Source organism: Peromyscus leucopus, chromosome 5 (assembly GCF_004664715.2).
Source record: "Peromyscus leucopus breed LL Stock chromosome 5, UCI_PerLeu_2.1, whole genome shotgun sequence".
NCBI classification, from domain to species: domain Eukaryota; kingdom Metazoa; phylum Chordata; class Mammalia; order Rodentia; family Cricetidae; genus Peromyscus; species Peromyscus leucopus.
Genome location: NC_051067.1, coordinates 122,285,396 through 122,304,380, shown reverse-complemented (window position 1 = coordinate 122,304,380; position 18,985 = coordinate 122,285,396). Strand labels below are relative to the sequence as shown.

The 18,985-nt window shown below is 54.0% G+C and overlaps 1 protein-coding gene and 1 long non-coding RNA gene across 2 annotated transcripts in view; one reads left to right on the top strand and one right to left on the bottom strand.

Moving 5' to 3' along the window:
- The first annotated feature begins 1,625 nt into the window (after positions 1-1,625).
- Positions 1,626-3,219, top strand: LOC119088088. Its single transcript, XR_005091677.1, has 3 exons — positions 1,626-2,039; positions 2,327-2,427; positions 2,590-3,219. It is a non-coding gene; the product is annotated as an uncharacterized LOC119088088 (long non-coding RNA).
- Positions 3,220-3,301: 82 nt separating this feature from the next.
- Atp2c2 (ATPase secretory pathway Ca2+ transporting 2) overlaps positions 3,302-18,985 on the bottom strand; it is a 59,577-nt gene continuing 43,893 nt past the window's right edge. The window contains exons 14-27 of the mRNA XM_028875741.2: positions 18,357-18,458; positions 17,263-17,352; positions 13,466-13,567; positions 12,874-13,030; positions 11,934-12,104; positions 11,254-11,351; positions 11,114-11,164; positions 9,616-9,782; positions 8,256-8,324; positions 8,051-8,167; positions 6,822-6,969; positions 5,459-5,557; positions 5,001-5,142; positions 3,302-3,564 (exon numbers count right to left, since the gene is read on the bottom strand). Of these exons, the coding sequence (XP_028731574.1) occupies positions 3,446-3,564; positions 5,001-5,142; positions 5,459-5,557; positions 6,822-6,969; positions 8,051-8,167; positions 8,256-8,324; positions 9,616-9,782; positions 11,114-11,164; positions 11,254-11,351; positions 11,934-12,104; positions 12,874-13,030; positions 13,466-13,567; positions 17,263-17,352; positions 18,357-18,458 (1,632 nt within the window). The 3' untranslated portion in view covers positions 3,302-3,445. The remainder of the gene's footprint in view (positions 3,565-5,000; positions 5,143-5,458; positions 5,558-6,821; positions 6,970-8,050; positions 8,168-8,255; positions 8,325-9,615; positions 9,783-11,113; positions 11,165-11,253; positions 11,352-11,933; positions 12,105-12,873; positions 13,031-13,465; positions 13,568-17,262; positions 17,353-18,356; positions 18,459-18,985) is intronic.

Genomic DNA, 18,985 nt, shown 5'->3' with positions numbered 1-18,985 from the left:
GGGGTGAGTCTGAAGAATATCCGCAGGCGGAGACGGCACTACTCGAGGTGTGGGCCTGTTGGATGGAAAGTGTGTTCACTGTGGGGGGCAAGTGCTTTGAAGTCTCATATAATGGCTCACACGCCCAGTGAGACGCGTTCACTTCCCGGTTGCCTTTGGATCAAGACGTAGTAGTTCTCCAGCGCCGTGGTCTGCTGCACACCCGCGCATAATTCAGCCAGCCGGGCCTACGCTCTCCACGCATTGATGGTAACTGGATAAACTCTGACTGTATAAGGTGGGCCATCCACCTCAGTTAAATGTTTTCCAATTTATAAGGGCTGCTGTGGTCATGGTGAAAGCCTCAGAGCAGGTCCCTGCTGACTTTCTAGGGTGTTTTGCTCCAGCTTCGGTTTATAAGAGAAACCCCTCCCGCGCCCGCCCGCGGCCCCCCCACCGGGCTGGAGATGATGGGTCAGCTTAAGCGTCGCAGGGCTGGCTGCTCATTTTTTTTTTCGCGAGGACCTGAGTTCATTCCACAATAGCAGGCTCCTAACATGGCCGGTTAGTTGCCGGTTCGGCAGGGAATCCAGTGCGCCTCTTTCCTAAGTGCAGGAGGCGACACAGAGGTGCGCAGACAACAGCATGATAGACAAACCATATATGGCGTAAAGATAAAAATAAACATTTCAAAAATGAGAAAAAAAAAAACCAGCCTTTGTCAGAGCAACACCATGCTTATTTGGAGTGGTTAAGATTCGTCTTAGTTTGTTCAGCTTTATCTGGGGCGGTTTTTCTGCCCATACATCTTAGCTGTTACGTCACACTTGTCTATATCCTCTCTTAAGCAGCTGCACACCCTCCACTCGGGATAGAAAAGGTCACCTACCTCTGCTATTCCTGTGGTTTCTGGTTATATATCTTTGGCCCAAAGTATTTTTTAACCTATATCTCATCCTTAAAGTTCTAATGTTTTTAAAAAATTATTTTAAAATCAATTATGTGAGTATGGAGGTCAGAGGACAATTGGAGGAGTCGGTTCTCACTCCCACCATGTCGATAAGGTCTCTTATTTCTGCTGCCTTGCTGTGCACTGCAGGCCAGCTGGCCTGAGATCCTGGGCACCTGTCCTGCCCCTGCAGCGCGGCCTGCTGTAGGAGTGTTGGGGTTACAGATGCGCACTCCTGTAGCAGGGCTTGAACCCGGGTTATCAGGCTTTCTCGGCTCATCTCTACCCAGCGAGCCGTCCCCTCAGAACCCTGCGTTAAATGGTATGCCTTTCCTCTACTTACGCTACTTGCTTTAAAGTTTTACTTTATTTCTTTATTATGTGTAAATGGGCATTTTGTTTGCACGTCTGTCTGCACACCAGAAGAGGACATCGGATTGCATGGGACTATAGTGATAGATGGTTGTGAGCTGCCATGTGGGTGCTGGGAATTGAACTCGGGTCCTCTGGAAGAACAACCAGTGCTCTTAACCACTCAACCATCTCTCCAGCCCCTTAAGCTACTTTCTTATCAACTGACTTTCTGTGTGAATTCCAGCATCTTCCTTATGTTTGAATACTGGAGTTTTAGGGGTGGGTGTGGTGGTGCACGCCTTTAATCCCAGCATTAGGGAGGCAAGAGGATCTCTGAGTTTGAGGTCACCTGGTCAACAGGACAGCCAGGGATACACAAAGAAACCCTGTCTTGGAAAACCAAAATAAAAAAATGAACGAGTAAAATGAGTTTTACAGTAAAAGGTGAAGCAAGGGTTCTTTCCCTCCTGTAGTCTGGAATGGCCTCTTGGGTTTGCTTTTCTCTCAACTTCAGTGGCATGGTGACTGTTTTTAAAAAGTCAGATGGTGGAGGCTGTAGTGTGGAGGTAGATTCAAGAGCCTGCTTGTGTTCATTAACCGCTGGTTAAGAAAATGTCCACTCAGCTCCGTAAAAGACAGAAGCTCACTTCCCAGATGCTCAGTGCCCGCCCGGACAGAAGAGTCCACTACGGCCAGATGCTGGCATGAAATCTGTGAACACAGGAACTGACGTGAAGACACTGCGTGGTGTGAACAGGTACCGGCACCACATGCCTCTTTGTGTGTGTGGCTTATGCCTGTGTCTGTGCACGTGTGCATGTATGGCATATACCTGTGTGTGGGTACACATGTGTGCACGTAACATACGCCTGTGCGCAGGCAGGTAGGGGTGTGTGTGTGTGTGTGTGTGTGTGATGTATGCCTGTGTGCAGGTGCACTTGTGCATGTGACATATGCCTATGAGTATACTTGAGCACACACGGGCACACGTGTGTGAACTTTGTCCCTGAAGCTTGCTGATTCCTTTTGTGTCGTGACCCTTAGCTATGAGTGTCTCAGGATCACATGTCCAACTTCTTGAGATGTAAGCTTGGGCTCCCCGTCCTGAGAGGGAAGTGTGGAGGACCTGGGAGCCGGTGCTGCCGGTGAGTGAGCAATGCTAACTGATGCTATGGTGCAGGTCCGGCTCGCTCTGGCCCCCACCGGCGGCGGCGGGATGGTTTTGTTCTTGTGTATTGCCCTGAGTCTGCAGGCATTGCTCCTCCAGTGGCATTATCACACAGTGCCGTGATTCCTTTGTTTTTCAGTGTGGAACAGCCCGGGACCTCATCCACGCCAGGCAGACACTCCAGTGCCAAGCCCCAGCCCTTTTCACTCAGAGGCAGAGGCAGGGGGATCATGAGTCCCCCTGAGTTGCCCAGGCAGTAATCCTTTTACCTCAGCCTCCTGAGTAGCTGGCATGTCAGGTGTGTGCCCAGCTCCACAACACTGACGACTCCTCCCTCTCGGGGAAGTTCTGGTCTTTCTCCACGAGGCATGATGTCGGCACATGCTCTGGTGTATCTGTTTTTTTGGGGTGGGGTGGGGAGGGAGCTTCCATGTGTGTAAGTGTTTATGAGGCATCCCTCTCAGAAGTGGAAGAATTCTGAAAAAACTTGAGGGTTTTATTTTGGCGTCTGTGGAGTGAGAACTTTGCAAACACAAGGCGTCTGTGTCCTTCATCACAGCGAGTGGAAGGCAGCAGCTCTTGGCGTTTCGGCTTTTTAGATGACTAATGCCTTTCCCCGCTCAGTGGCACCACCTTGTTTTTGCATAAATCATACTTGTGGAATCTTTTTTGAACACTGGGGATTGAACCCCAAATCGTGAGACAGCTCTTTACAGAATTGCCCTTAAGCCCCGCTCTTTGATGAGGAAGCGAGGTCTCCAGGGGGATGGCTGTGGGCAGCGTGGCCGTGCTCCTGGTCACCCTGTGCCATCATCACGTGGGGCCACATTGCTCAAGCACAGAAAGACAGGTTAAATAAAAAAAACACGGTGGTTTAATAAATAGTGCCATGTTTTAGTAAGCTCCGTCCTGACCTGTGCATCCCAGCAGGTCAGGACAGGTGGAGCCAGGGTCCTGATGCTGCGTGGTCACTGAGGGCAGGGACGGGGGTTCCTTCACACGGCCCCTGGGAACATCTGGGGGGTCTTGCCTCTGGAGCAGAACCTCTCACACAGCTTGAGCAACTCCGACAGAAAGAAGACGGACGAGGCCAGGCCGGCTAACAGCAGCAGGTCTGTGGGAAGAGAGGGTCAGGTGGCCGTGGTCACCTGCCATGTCCTGCAGTGGCTCCCTCCATGTTCTCTGCCTTTCTCCTCAACCCAACAGACTTGTGGGGGCTGAGGGGAAGGGGCTGGCCACTCTTGAAGAAGCCAGGGTCCTTCTGTGACACTGGATGCCCAAATGAGTCACCATGGCTTTTGCAAGCTGACTTTCTTCCTCACCATGGAAAAAGCTGCTTAGAAACTTGCTTGGGGGTTCCTGTCTTTCTGAGATAGGGTCTCGTCGGGTAGTTCAGGTTAGTCTCGAACTTATTACGCAACTAAGGACAACTTTGTACTCCCGATCCTCCTGGCTCCCTCTCCAGTGTCACTGTTGGAATTACAGGCAGGCCTAGGTTACCTGGTGCTGGGGATGGAGCCCAGGGCTGTGTGCGCCAATCAAGCACTCTACCAACAGCTACGGCCCCAGCCCGAGGGTTTTGTGTGGGGGCTTGCAGGAACATGCAGGCAGAGGTCAGGGGTTGACATTGGGTGTTGTCTTTTGCTCTCTACCTTTTTTTTTTTTTTTTGAGACAGCTCTCTCACTGAACCTGGAGCCCACCATTTTCAGCTAGGCTAGCTGGCCATGGAGCCCCCGAAGTCCTGCTGTCTCGGCCTCCCCAGCCCTGGCATTACTGGTGCATGCATTCTGAGGCTCAGACTTGGGCCCTCATGCTGTCCTGTCTCCCCAGCTCCTGGGTTCCTTTTCTTTGCTCCCATAGGGCGCTCGCTGGGGCCAGCAGGGACACCGATTCTAGATCACAGGGAGGGGGGCCCATCCTGGCTTTATCCAGGTCTCTAGTGCCCTGTCTGCACATCTCCACACCCGGGTGACTATTTGGGGTCTGTAGTGAGCTGTGCTGAACCTGGGAGCTGACCCTCTGTTCTCCACTCCTGGGTGGAGGTGACAGAGGAAAGCTAGGGACCTGTCACGGCTGTTCTTGGACTAGTTCCTCTGCAGGGCCTGTCCCTGCAGGAATAGGAACTGTTCCTGCTCTTTGGCTGTGGGAGCGTCCTGGGCTCCAGAGCAGAGCATGCACACTGTGGCCTTTGAGCATCCCAGGCGGCTAAATTATGTCCCTTTCATCAAGAACTGCCTGATGGCCAGCTCAGATGAGCACCTGTCCAAGTCACCCCAGTCAAGCCCCCAGACTGTGTGTCCTGAGGTTCGGGGTGCTGCCACCCACCCCTAGCCTCAGGCCCCACTTTCAGCAGAGGGGGCCTCTTTCTGGGCTTCATTTGCGTTCCCTGTATCTGCATGTCACCTCCCTCCTCTAGGTGACACAGAGCAGATGCTGCAGACCAAACTCTTTCCGGAATGGCCCTGAAAGCTCCCTCTCTCTGGTCCCCGCAGCTCCACCCCAGGTGGCGGTAGTCTCTGGGGACCACTTGTTCCTGTTCCCTCACTCACCCAGAGCTCTCAGGTTTTCTGTCTGGAAGACCCGCTGCAGGGGCGGGGCATAGATCACAGCCAGCTGCCCGAGAAGGGACCCGAGGACCGAGTAGAGGAACATGCGGTTCCGGAAGAAGCCGATCTCAAATATCAGCTTGGTCTGTGGGGAGGAGAGGCCTGATTGGGCTTTTGCAAGCACGCAGTGTGGGTTCGGCAGCTCTGCCCCCGGGACACTGTGCAGTCTGTGTCCGTCCCCGCCCAAGTTGGCACCTGGACAGAATGGCAAGTGCTGAGGCTTGTTGGACCTGAGCCACTGGGGGACATGAACTCTGATCCCTGCACCCCTCTCCCCAAAACTTTGCCAAGAGGATGAGAGGCAGTGGAGCAGTGTTCCCGGTCCACAGGGGCCCCCTGTTGTGGGCCCACAGGGGCGGGGCTTGGGGCGGGGTCTGGGGCGGGGTCTCAGCCCTGCTCACCTGAGAGCGACAGCTGAGGGCGTTGAAGAGGTCGAAAAACACGAAGCAGGTGAAGGCCATGGTGGTGGTGCGTGGAGTGCTGGTCCCGTTCTCTGGGATCTGGAATCCGGCACATAGGTTTGCTCACGGCCGAGAGGGAAGGGGACCCCCTACCTTATAGCTGAGGGGTACAGTCAGCGTGCCGGGGGTGACCTGTGTGTGCTGCCCGAGGATTGCTGGTCAACCGAGCCCCAAAGGTGTACCCTAGAAGCTGACTCTGTGCTATGTTTCTGTGCCGGCCCCAGGGGCCTCCCACCCTGGGAAGAGCCTTGTCTTCTGTCAGGAGTGCCTGCTGCCAGCACCGGTAGCAGAGAGAGGAAAGACAGCTGCTCCTGGAGCAGCAGTTCTCAACCTGTGGGTCGCGACCCCATCGGGGATAAGCGACCCTTTCATGAGGGTCATCTAAGACCATCGGAAAACATTTATATTATGATTCATAAAAGTAGTAAAATTACAGTAATGAACTAGCAATGGAAATAATTTTATGGTTGGGGTCACCTCAACATTAGGGACTGAATAAAAGGGTCGCGGCATTAGGAAGGTTGGAAACACTGTTCCAGTGGGTAACTGCCTCACAGGTCACGACACTACCCCAGACCCACAGATCAGAACCCATGAGGAGTGTGGGACAGCCGCTCCCAAAGACAATGTGGCTTGGTAAGGATGTCTGTTGAGGCCTAAGCTGTGTCTGCCTGGGTTGGCTCGTCACAAGGACTGGCCAGAGCCCCAGTGAGATGGATTTGTGGGTGCAAGTTTTCAGTTTTTTACCTCAGTCCCCCCTCCCCACCGTGGAATCCTCATCAGGCTGGAACACAGCTCAGTCAGTCCAGTGTACACCCCTCTACCCTGGCTGCCAGGCAGGCTTTCGGAAGGAAGCTCCCATCTGGATGCCCTGGAGGACATGTCTACACACAATGGGGATCCCTGCTTAATTCCTCATCTTGGCCATATATAACCATGCCAGAGGCTCCCTGGCCCAGTGGGCCTTGAAAATTGCCCTGTGCTAAGATAGTCTCAGAGTGTAAGGGGATCCTGTAGTCTCCTGTGACGATAAAAATCGCGCCCGCCATCCAAACACCCACTCTCTGTGCTCTGGCCACAGTACCTGACCCCCACGCTTCTCCCCACCTCTCCCAGGCATCTGCACCCACCACCCACTCTCTGGCCTCTGATAGCACCAAGCTGTGTGTCTGTCTCCCCGGAGAGATCACCCAGGCCTGCACAGGACTCCCGACTGTTCCCGAGCGAGCCAATGCCTGCCCTGCTCACCTCTCTCCAGAAGATCCCGACTGTTCCCGAGCGAGCCAATGCCTGCCCTGCTCACCTCTCTCCAGAAGATAAAGAGGGTCCCCCCTATGATGACAGCAGCGGACATGAGGACCTTCAGGATCAGGGCTCTGTTGAGGATCGTGTCCCTGACGCTCCGGGGAGGCCTCCGCAGGGCATCTCTGTCCACGGGCTCCACCCCCAGGCTGTGCAGAACAAGGCAAGCGATGCTTTGAAATAGCAAGGTCCCTTGGAAGCTGGGTCAGGGGGCGCACACCTGTAACCCCAGCTTTCCGGAGGCTGAGGCAGGAGGATCTCTGAATTCAGGGCCAGCCTAGATAGTGAATCCCCCAGCTAGCCTGAACTACAGAGCGATAGCCTGCTTCAAAAAGCCAAAAGTTTAAAAAGGCCCCCCGAGACCCATGCTTCAGCCTTGCCCTCGGGCCTGTCGCACAGTGACTATCCCAGGGATGCCCATAGCTCTCTCCTCCTCTCTCTCCAAGTATCTAGATGCAGAGAGGCCAGAGCACCTAGCAAGGGCCAGCACCAGGCTTTGGCCTTTCCCATGTCATGAACTCCTGACCCCCGCCCTCCTCCCCACAGTTCCCACTACCATGCAGGGTCCTCCAGGGTCCATCTGTCAGAGACTCATCCTTTGTCACTCAAACATCTGGAGAGCCCAGTTGTACATGGGCTAGAGACCTGGGAGCCACCTCACCTGCTGTCTCTCACACACAGGGAGCCTCGTGGGAGCTGCAGCCCTCACTGGGCTCTGGGAAAAGGAACCGGCCTTCCCTCTCGGTGGCCCACAGCAGATGGTTATAGTGATGTTAACAGTAACACCAGCCCCGTTTGGAATGGTACCTCTCAGTGCAAGCAACCAAGGCTGCTGGGCACACAGGTCTCCTGTGCCACCAATGAGTTCATGAGCATCTATGTCATGTAAGCACCATCCAAGGGTCAAGGGGCATCAAGTCCATAGTCACCAGCTCCAGTAGGGATGGGTCCAATCAACCAGAACAATGATACTCTGCCCTTCGGGGAAAAGGATGGGCAGAGGCCCAAGGATGAGGCCACCCCTGTTAGAGTGATCAGGGAGGACTTCTTGGAGGTGGTGACCTGACTATACAGTGGGACTGAGCCATGGGCTCCAGGAGTGGGCTGTAACAGAGAGAGCACAAGGCTCCATTTCTGCATTCATGCCCATAAAGAAGCTGCCCACACTTCAGCAGCCTGGAGAGTCCAAGAGGGAGCTCACGTGGTCCTGCCTTCAGCCTGCTGCCTCACCTCTGCGCTGGCGGCCCATCCATGATGATGTTCACCCACAGGATCTGCATGGCATTGAGGGGGCTGGGCAGGTTGCACACGGTGGACAGGGTAATGAGGCTCAGGGCTGCAATACTCCTGCAGGGCACAGGCGACAGGCAGCCCATCAACGCATGCACCAGATCCAGTGCCCGCTGACCCCGGAGGAACGTCCGCCTCTGCTTACGTGCTCAGCTGGAAGCGGACGAAGTTCTTGATGTTGTAGAAGATGCCTTTGCCTTCCTCCACCGCACTCCTGAAAGGGAGGTGAGTGAGGGTGGGCAGAAAGGTCCTGGGGGCAGGGCGTGGTCAGCTCGCACGCAACAGTGCAGGTAGCCCTTGCTGGCACAGCTGGGACACCCTGGTGGGAGGTGATGTCCGCCCTTCTGTGCAAATCCTGTGTGTGACCCTCTCAGCTGGAGCCCAGGGCCCCACCTGTGCCCGGATGCCCGGAGTACAATCCACCTGCAGTTGGACACAGCAGAGCGGAAGAAACCCAAGCTCCGCACACACTGGAGGCAGAACAGGAGAGGGTCTGAGAGGTTCAGAGACATCACCATCGGTGTGTGTGTGTGTGTGTGTACACGTGTGTACGTGTACCTGTGCGGTTTATGTGTCAGAACATGTGTGTGGAGGCCATAAGAACATGCTGGATGTCCTGCTGACTCTGCCTTACCCCTTTGGAATCAGTGTTTCACGGAGCAAAGCTGGCATCCAGCAAGCCACAGGGGCCTCCTCTCTCTGCCCCTCATGGTGCCAGGCTTACAGGCACACTCCTATGGCCATGTCTGTGGGACACACACACATACTAAATCCTTCTTGGAAGAGTATTTTTAATAGCAGAGAAATGTTGCTACGCTGGTGCCTCTGCTGTTCAAAGCACTCTTCCAAATGTTCTTCTGCACCCTCCGTGCTGATTTACTAAAGATTAGTCTTAATTATAGCTTCAAATTAAATCCAGGGGAAGGCAACTTTAATCCTCCTGCCTCACCTCCTGAATTCAGGATTCCCAGGTCTGTGCCTCCTTGTTGGGCCTCCAACTGTGACTTCTATTTGTGCAGATGTGCACACATGTTGGGGTCAGAGGGACAACCTGGGTGTCGGCCCCAGGACGGCTGTCCTCCTCCTTGGACACAAGATCTCTCACTGGCCTGGAGCTCACCGATCGGGGAGGTTGACCAGCTAGCCAGCCCTGGTTCTACCTGTCTGCTCCGCAGCGGTAGGATCAACAGCCTGTACCACCCCGCCTGCATTTTCTCGAGAACTCAGGGTGTCACACTCGGTTCCCCATGCTTGCAGGCCAAGCACTTTGCTGCCTGAGCCATCCCTCCGGCCCCCAAACATGGTTTTTAACAGCTCTCTGTTACTGACTAGTCAAGTGGCTCTAGGCTTTCTTTATATCCCAGTGACGAGTGACAGGATGGCCCCAGGACCCCGTTTGGAGTGAGCTTGGGATACAGCTCTCTTCAGAGAGTCCCCTGAACCCCGAGCAAGCCCCCTCCTACCCACTACAGTACATCCTGGGGATGCTGGTTATAGCAGCTCACATAATGGTTGAGAAGTCGTCGTCCACCAGAATCATGTTGGCGGCCTCTTTGCTGACGTCCGTCCCTGTCTGGCCCATGGCGATCCCGATGTCCGCAGACTTCAGGGCGACTGAGTCGTTCACACCGTCCCCCGTCATGGCTACAATTGCCCCTGACTCCTGCAATGCCTTTGGGAAGAGCAGGTGATGGAGGGCGGCAGCCCGAGGACCCTCCTAGACTTTCTTGATGCCCTCCCTGCCTGGTGAACCACGGAGGCAGCAGCCACCCGTCGGCTAGACGCTGGGGTCAGCTGGCCTGGTTACAGTCACTCTACGGCAGTGGAAGTGGGCGTGGCCCTGAACTACTCAGCCTTAGTTTCTCCATCTGCAAAGCAAGTGGCAGCCACCATCCTGGACTCACAGGCTGTTGTGACACCCCATCTAAGACAACAGAAGTGACTTGTAAAAGCTTCTGCCAGTGAGCAGTAAATAAAGCCATCAGAAGCCTTATCTCTGGGCTGGCAAGATGTCTCAATGGGTAAAGGAGCTTGCCGCCGATCTCGATGACCTGAGTCGTGGAGTCACATGGTTAATAGAGAACTGATCCCCACAGGTTGTCACCTGACTTCCACACATGCACTGGGGCCTGTATGCACCCATGTTCATATATACAAAATTTGTTTTTTCTCTCTCTCTTTTTTGGAACAGGGTCTTTCTGTGTAGCTCAGACTGTCCTGGAACTCATGATCCTCCTGCCTCAGCCTCATGAGTACTGGGATGGCAGTTGTGAGCCAGCATAGGTGGTTGGCATTTATTCTTCATCCCTAAAAATTAAATGCCCCAGTACCCCCTCCAACAGCCCCCAAAGAGCAAAACATGGCTACCAAAGAGCTCAGGGAACTGCCAGGTGCAGACGTGGGAAAGCCCTGAAACTCACAGGCTTCTGGTTGTGACAAAGAGAAACCATGGCAGGTCCGTGTTGGCACCTAAATATTTTCTCTTTACATCACCTAATTCCCAGGGCTGTTCCTAGTGTCTGTGGTCAGTGGTCCCTGGCTTCCCAACAACCCCATAAGGGGATCCACCCCTGTTTTAGCTGTGAAGTGCCCATCCCACTAGAGATGGCATTTCCCAGCATCCTCTGCAGCTAAACATGTGATAGCATTCTGGCCCGCAAGCAGGGATGGATACATGGGAGGCATGCAGCTGTCAGGAGAAGAAAGAAAGCTACAGCCAAGGCCAGCTTAGCAGCATCCTCCCCTCTCCTCCCCCCCAAGACCATCCCTGTCACTTGGCCAGCTTAGCAGCATCCCCCCCCCCCGCCCTGGACCATCCCTGTTACTTGGCCAGCTTAGCAGCATCCCCCCCCCCACCCCCGACCATCCCTGTCACTTGGCCAGCTTAGCAGCATCTCCCCCCCACCCCACCCTGGACCATCCCTGTCACTTGGCCAGCAGAGAGCCTGCCACCCTGGATGGTCCCACCCTGAATGGATCCTGTCGTTCAGCCCAGTTAGTTACCTTTATGATTTTAACCTTGTGCTTCGGGCTGGTCCTGAAGAATATAGACACCTGGCATAGGGAGTCCAAGAGTCATCAGTGGACAGAGGAGCTGGAGGACCTCTCCATCCCTGCCCCGTCTGCCCCCCGGGAGAACCCACCTGCCTCACTCGGGCAGCCAGTGCGTCCTGCTCCATGCCTTCCACCTCCTCCCCAGACATGGCTTTCAGCTTCTCGTGGCACAGGCCGATGGTTCTTCCTTGGGAGGGGAGTTAAGGCTGAGGAGTACCTCCAGGGCCCGAACTGTGGTCCTGTCCCACCCAGCATGTGACACACCTGACTTTAGTCCACCTGAGTCAGTTGTCTGATAACCACGGTGAACCCATATTTGCCCATGATGAGGAAACTACGTGAAAATTGGCTTCCCTGAGGCCACACTGCTGGGAAGTGCCCCTGGCACCTCCCACGAGGGCTCTGAGACTCCGGCTGTGACCTCACGGCCTTGGGCTGAGTTGGGCAAAATCAAGATAGACAGCTCAATAGACACGATTAGAGGAGGCAGGGGGCCCTGGCAGCCCACCGCCGATGAAGAGACTGGAGGACCAGAGTGGTCCTATGACTCGTCAAAGACGCCCAGCCAATGGAGGGAGCCAGACTGGAACTCCACGGTGTGGGGTGCCACCTGTGCCCAAACAAGCCCCTAAACACATAGCAGGTCCTCAGTTTCCCTGTGGACTTTCCCCCAGTCTGGACACAGCTGGAGCAGGGAGCACTGGTCTGCACAGCTCAGATCCCTGTCAGCTGGGCGTGATCCCTGCACTCCCAGCCCCAGCCTGGTTACCTATGGCCATGGCCGTCTCTAGGGCATCTCCTGTCACCATCTTCACCGACACACCAGACTCCGAGAGGACCCGGACTGCTTCCTTGACGCCAGCCCTCGGGGGGTCGATGATACCCACCAGACCCAGGAATGTCAGTCTCCCCAGCTCGGGCCCAGATGCCAGGGCCAGCACTGCGAGAGACACAAGGACAGGTTTCTGGGGGCCTGGTGACCGTCTATAGTCCTAGCAAGCCCTGCTGTGACCCTCAGGGCAGCCCAGGGGTGCTGGGTAGGGAGGGAGGGGTGTGGGAATAGCTCAGATGATTGTCTGAGGCTGGTTGTCCAGCTGAAGCCCCTGGGAGATGGCAGACAGGCATCTGGGACAGTCCCGCCTGCCACGGGCTCAGCGCACACTCATCTGTCCCCAAAGTAGGGAGGTCGAGGTAGCGGACAGGGTGAGCCCAGCGCTTCTCCTAGCCCTGCGCCCATGGGACTACAAGTCTTCCAGAGTGTTTTGAGATATTTTCTCCAACAGGGGACAGGACAGCAAATGGCACAGGGTTTAACATCAGCCTGAGGGGGACGACATTGACCCCGAAGCCGAGAAAGCTGCATACGCCACGAAATGAAGCGTCTCCCCTCGTCTGAGAGTTCTAGGTTTTTGTAGCAGAGGGCAGGGAGTGAAATGGTGCCTGAAATTATGTTCATGGCACAAACTTCATATGCCCTGGAGAACTCGGCGAGCAACGCCCCCTCCATAGACGAGCCACACCTGGATTAGCGGGCATCATGGGGGGCTGGGGTTGACTTTGACTGTGGAGTTTCACGTTGGGGATTGCTGTCAGCTCACCCCGGCCTGCATTCTGGCTGGTGGCAGATTGACCCCGGGACCCTGCTCTCATGCAACACTACGGGCCAACTCAAGGCCCCAGTGGGCAGAGGAGGGGGCCGTGACACCAACCCCGCAGGCCAAGCGATCCCATCTTCTTCTCTTCCTGCTGCCAGTAGGACTTCTGTTGGGGCGTCAGAGGCAGGGGGATGCCCCCATTGTTGTACATGCTACAGTGATGGATCACTTCCTCAAAGGCCCCCTTCATGAAGTAAACGTCTTCCTGCTCCTTGGAAAAGAAAAGGAAAAAAAATCCGCTGTCACTGGGTACTTCTTGCCTCACACTTGAGCCTACACCAGAATCCCCCAAAGAAACAGGTCCCTGGGGCCACACCTGGACTTCCCAGTGCAGGTTAATAGGAGTCGGAGACTCCACAATGCTAATCCCCAGGGCCGAGGCTGGGTCAGGGTCCCCACTGTGAGCATCATGGGTCAGAAAAGCCCCCGTCCATGGCTGTCACCTCCGTTTGGAAGTCTTGGAAGGTGCTGGGCTTGCCATCCTCTCCCCCCAGGTGTTTGGGACTTGGTTTGGTAAGGGACGGAGGACAGCACAGCCACGGTGTGCTCCTGCCAATCATCCCGGCTCTCAAATGCCGAGGCAGGAGGCTTCCAGGTCAGCTTGGGCCCCACAGTGAGACTCTGTCTCAACACCAGCCAGGCTCACCTCATTCTTCGGGTTGCACCTCACCGCCATCCACTTCTGCTCCGAGCTGAAGGGAATCTCTTTTCTCCGTGTGTAGGAATCTTTGACACCGCCTAAGTTCATCTAGGGCGTAAGATGGGGTGTTTTCAGGGAGTCATCCCAAGGCAGGCTGTAGGCCAGTGGTTCTCAGCCTTCCTAATGCTGCGACCCTTCAATACAGTTCCTCATGTTGTGGTGACCCCCAACATAAAATTATTTTTGTTTTTACTGCATAACTGCAATTGTATTACTGTTATAAATCAGAAATTGAAAACACATGTTTTCCAATGGTCTTCCAATGGTGACTTCCTGCAAAAAGGTCATTTGCACACACACACACCCCATAAAGGGTCGTGACCCATGGGTTGAGAACCACTGCTGTATGCTAAGCTCTGTCTGTGTAAATCAGCATCCAAACTACAGAAACCCAAGCAGTAGCTATGGGAAGGCTGCCTGCTTCAAAGGCCTCACCCAGGAAACAGTTTCTTTTCTCTTGTCCCAGGACCAAGCCTTTGGAAACTTCTATTGGACAACGGCATTTGGGAGGGGACAGTCTGGAGCCTGCAGGATCATCACCCGTGTGGTCGTGGTCTTTGATGACTTTGGGGCCTGTTGCTCACCAGGTCAAACTCGGGTTTCCCAAAGCAAACCAGTGTTAGCCAGGCACCCCATGCATTAGAGACAGTGTTTGGGAGAGAAAGGCATTCCAGAACTCCTGCAGAAGTGGTAGAGGTGGGAATGGATTGGGGAAGGAGGGGCTCAGAGGACCACTTCCCCATGGAGACAGGGTCTCACTGTGTAGCCCTGGCTAGCCTGGGATTTGCTATGTAGGTCAGGCTGGACTTGAACTCACAGAGATCTGCCTAGCTCTGCTTCCCCAGTGCTGGGATTAAAGGCGTGTGACACCATGCCTGGAAAAGGTTCCCCATTCCCCCATCCTCCTCAAAGCACAGATATGTGAGCAGCCCCCACGGTGGTGAACAGTGGCTGTGCTGTGGAATGCTGTCCTCTGAGAAAGGCAGCCATCAGTATCTTTATCTGAGAAGCTGTGACTTATCCCGAGACCCTCAAAATGAGGCCTGTTGACATTCCCTCAGAAGGAGGGGTAGGGCGGGCATCAGACCCTCACCTCCTCAACCTTACCTCAGCTGCAGCAGGGATATGCTAGAGTATTCAGAAGGCAGAAGGTTCCCGGCAGGGGGCACACCAGATCAGGGCTGGGCTCCACAGGGATGTGGCTGTTTGTGGTCGCCATGCTACTTTGAGCAAACCCAGTGAAGTCAATCACCCACCAAGCTGGGCCTGGGTGGAATTGAACTTTTGGGGGTGCCCTATCTGGGTGAGTAGATGTTTGTTTGTGTCACCCCAGGAGTTCACAAAACATGGAGATGTGATGGTGGGCAGGGTGTGGTGGCACATGCCTGTAGTCATACCTACTCAGAGGCTGAGGCAGGATTGTGAGTTCAAGACCAACCTGGGCCACACAGCAAGGGCGTTTCTCAAAGTAAAAAGGGCTGGAGTTTAACTCAGGCAGAGACGATGCCCTGGGTTCCATTCTCACTACCGAAAACTAATAACATTGTGAAAGTGATATAAAAGAGGGGTGGGTAGATCACAAACATAATGTCTAGGGCTGGGGAGATGCTCAGCAGGTAAGGGGGCTTGCTGTGCAAACCTGAGGACTGAGTTCGAATCCCCAGAGCCTGTGTCTACTAGTCAGGGTTTCCTAAAGGAGCAGAGTTGATGGAACCAATATAATTACATGAAAAAGAAAGAAAGCAAGAAAGCACAAATACCTGCTTAATATGTGTATCTATACACAAACACATTTTCATTTGTTTGTTTGTTTGTATTTTGTTTTCCGAGACAAGGTTTCTCTATATAGCAGTTCTGGCTGTCCTAGAACTCACTCTGTAGTGACCTTGAACTCACGGAGAGCCACCTGTCTCTGCCTCCCAAGTGCTGGGGTTCAAGGTGTGTGACACCACCAGCACAAACACATTTTTTTTTTTCCAAGACAAGGTTTTTTTCTGTGTAGTTTTGGTGTCTGTCCTGGATCTTGCTCTGTAGACCAGGCTGGCCTTGAATTCACAGAGATCCACCTGGCTCTGCCTCCCGAGTGCTGGGATTAAAGGCATTCATGTCAGTTATAATCCTTGTTTCTGTAATTGGTCACCTGGCCTTAGCTGGTATTTATAACTATGTTGACGTGAGACATGATTCTCCCGGCAGCACCAATCTACTCCTGAGAGGATGTTGGGCATCAAAGACACTCCATATGGAATTTGTTTTTTTCTTGGCAAAAAATGGCCTGTTGGGCAGAGAACTGCCCTTGTCTGGACTGCTGACAGTAAGTCCAGTCTGGACAAGCAGGACACGAGGAAAAGCGACTGATGGAACTTGCCGAGACAATTTTCCTGCCTCTGAAGATGGTCTGTCCGATATTCTAGGTCTCTGCCGACAGTGGACGCCCCAATGTTGCAGAGAAACACTGGGTGACTGTCCAGGCAGCCAGCTGTCTGTCATTCCTTGCACAATTTTTCAGAAGTTGCTTGCTTGCACTTCCTGTTTACTCAGGTAGTGTTATTTTCCTCCTCAGGTCTTCGATGGGGCTGAAGACTAGATGGTTACAGTCGTATCTTAGCTAAGAGCATTTCAGGTACAAGATTAGGTTCTTCAAGATAGGACAGCTTTTGGAGTGATCTCTGTAACTCGCCAATTACCTAGGGCTTGGACATTTAGTGTGTGTCTCTTGGTTGATGTTGTTCTTGTTGCTTGTAGTTCCATTTTTGTTTATGATATTACCTTTTCTTCCTTCTAGACAATACTTGATAATTGTTCTTGTTGTATATAACACACGTTGTATTAGGTTTAGAACCTTCTTATTTAGACAAAAAAAGGGGGAAGTGTTGTGGGAATTCATTCCATTCAACCAATGACTTTTGGGGTGTCTGATCAAATGGGTGTGGTCTTGTCTGCGTATGTGACCATTTAAGAGGACAGACAGAGGGGTCACGATCTCTCTCAGGTAGCGAGGACCAGATCAGGCAGTGTGGAGCGGCTTGCTGTTGGTTCCCCTTACCCCTGGGTGGAACAATGGCTGGAGAAGCACAGTGTTTATCTCGTTCTGTAGCCGTGAGCGTATTAGCCCCATTTTATATCTTAATAATTCCTGAGCTCCTTTAACAGACTCTTGTGGGTTCACCTAACTACTTTTCTTTACTACCGATTCTGTCCTTCCTCTGCCCTCAGCAAGCACTGAGTGACCCACACCTTCGTTCCTGATGAGTCTGTGCGCCAGCCTGCCTGGCCTGGGTTGTAGTTTCCCATTGACTTTAATCACAGGACACGGTGGCACCAAGAGATGCCCTGAAGGGTGCCCTGCACTCCAGACATACTCTTTCCCACCTCCCTTGTGGAGAGGCAATCCAAGCGCCCCTTGGCAATCAGTACCCAGCTACCACTGTTCTTCCTTTCTTGGCCTGTCTGCTTCAGGGGATCAGAAACCCAAAGTGGCCAGGGGAGAGTCTGAGCTTCCACGTGGGTGGAACGTTTACTGTGTCTCCCGGCGGGAGCATTTCTCCTTTGGGAACCAAAACTTCTAGGTCAGCAAGTGGTTATGTGTGCCTCAGTGCTGCTGGAAGACGGGGTGGGTGACAGGGAGACAGCTGGGCCTGCTGGCTGCCAGCCTGGCTTAGGTTCTTGTGAGCGACCCTGTCTCAAGGGAACAACTGGAGAGCCACAGAGAAGGACACTGATGTCCTCTTCTGACCGCTTACCTTCATGGCCAGCACTACCAAGGCCCCTTCTGTGGGCTGTCCCATTACAGTGTTCTTCCTGATGACAGCGTTGTTGGCGACGCAGCCTGCCTGAAGGGGGGAGGTTGGAATATCTGCAGTCAGTACCGAGATCTAGCGCCTGGGTCCTGAGCTCACCCACACCATGAAAAGGTTGGACATTGTAGGCATGGCCTTAGAGCTGGGCCAGGCAACGAGAGTTTCCTTCAAATAAGTCGGTGTCTTAGAAACACACAAGGATCCCCCCCCACACCCCTCCATCTTCAGGCATTGGACTCAGGGGTTCTCACATGCTAGGTAAGCCTTCTACTACTGAACTGCACACCCCGGACTTGTTTTTAGTTTTTTTGTTTTTTTGTTTTTTGTTTTTTCTGAGATAGGGCTTGCTAAGTTGCCGAGGCTGGCCTTGAACTTGGAACCCTCCTGTCTCAGTCTCCTCAGTAGATGGGATGCCAGGCTCAGGAGGAGTGCTGTTTCCAGAAGCTGTCATAGAGGAGCCTGGGGTGCAGGAGGATTAGGGTCTGAGGTAGGGTGGTGGGGTGGTAGTGACTACTCGTGGGTCTCCACTTGGGGTGACACTGTGCTCTGGGGCTGGAGAGTGGCAGAGGAGGAGAAGCAGGCATCACTCAAGCCACAGGCTTTATGGAAGTGTTCTGCAGTACACAGCCAGCTTAGAGAAAAGTCTAGAAACCTGACCGAGGAGTGTGGGCAGCTGCTGCTTCCCTGCCACACTGGAGCTGAGCTCTGCCCTCCAGGGGCTTCTCTGAGTTTGTTTCTGAGGGGGCCGAGGGGAGGGAAGGCTGCAGACTGTTCGGGAGGAGGCCCTGACTCCCTGGAGGCCGCTTGCCATGCATGGAGGTCAGTGGACTTACGTGGAGGACCGCACCTGACACAGTGTGGGTGATCCGCACCCACAAGCCCAGCCAGGCTCTGCCTTTCCTTGCCCCTCCTCCGTCCCATCCAGCTGGGGGTGATGTCTGCAGCTGTGACAGCCTAAGCCCTGTCAATCACCCCCTTTATCATTCCAGGCAAGTCGCACACTGTCCCACTATGGGTCAGTGCGACCCAACACTCACCTCCACCAGCTTCCCCACCGAAACATTGCTGAATCCCTTGATTACTTCCTTGGACGGGAGGAGGTACACAGTCCCTTCGCCGCTGTACCCAACTCCACTGACCTGGAGGGACATGGCAGATGGAGGGTATTACCAAGAGCCAACCCCCAAACCCGGGATGGCACCCGGTCCCTCTCCTGGGGTCGCCCCAAAGCCATGAGCCTATGCGTGAGGATGAGCCTGCAGACTGTCTGCCGCCCAGGACCTCTCTCTGACAGTTGAGGTGCATGCACTATGACAAACTACTGCAAGCGCTCCTTGTGGAGGCGGTAGCTGCACAAGGGCCCTACATGCTAAGGTGCAAACAGAGACGTCTTGGGAGTAGCCGTACCTAAGCCAAGAGGAAATATCCAGGCTTCTGCAGTTCATAAACCTGTCAGTCAAGACAGTGCAGCCCGGGGCTGAAAAGCAACCAGCCATGGAATGTTTACAGATGGCCATGACAGTGTGCCAGGAAAATGGTATTGAGTGCATACTGGTCTTGTAAGGGACCCAAGTTCAGTTCCCAGCACCACCACTAGATGGCTCCAAACTGCTTGTAACACCAGCTTCAGGGGACTCCAACACCCTCTTCTGGCCTCCAAGGGCAC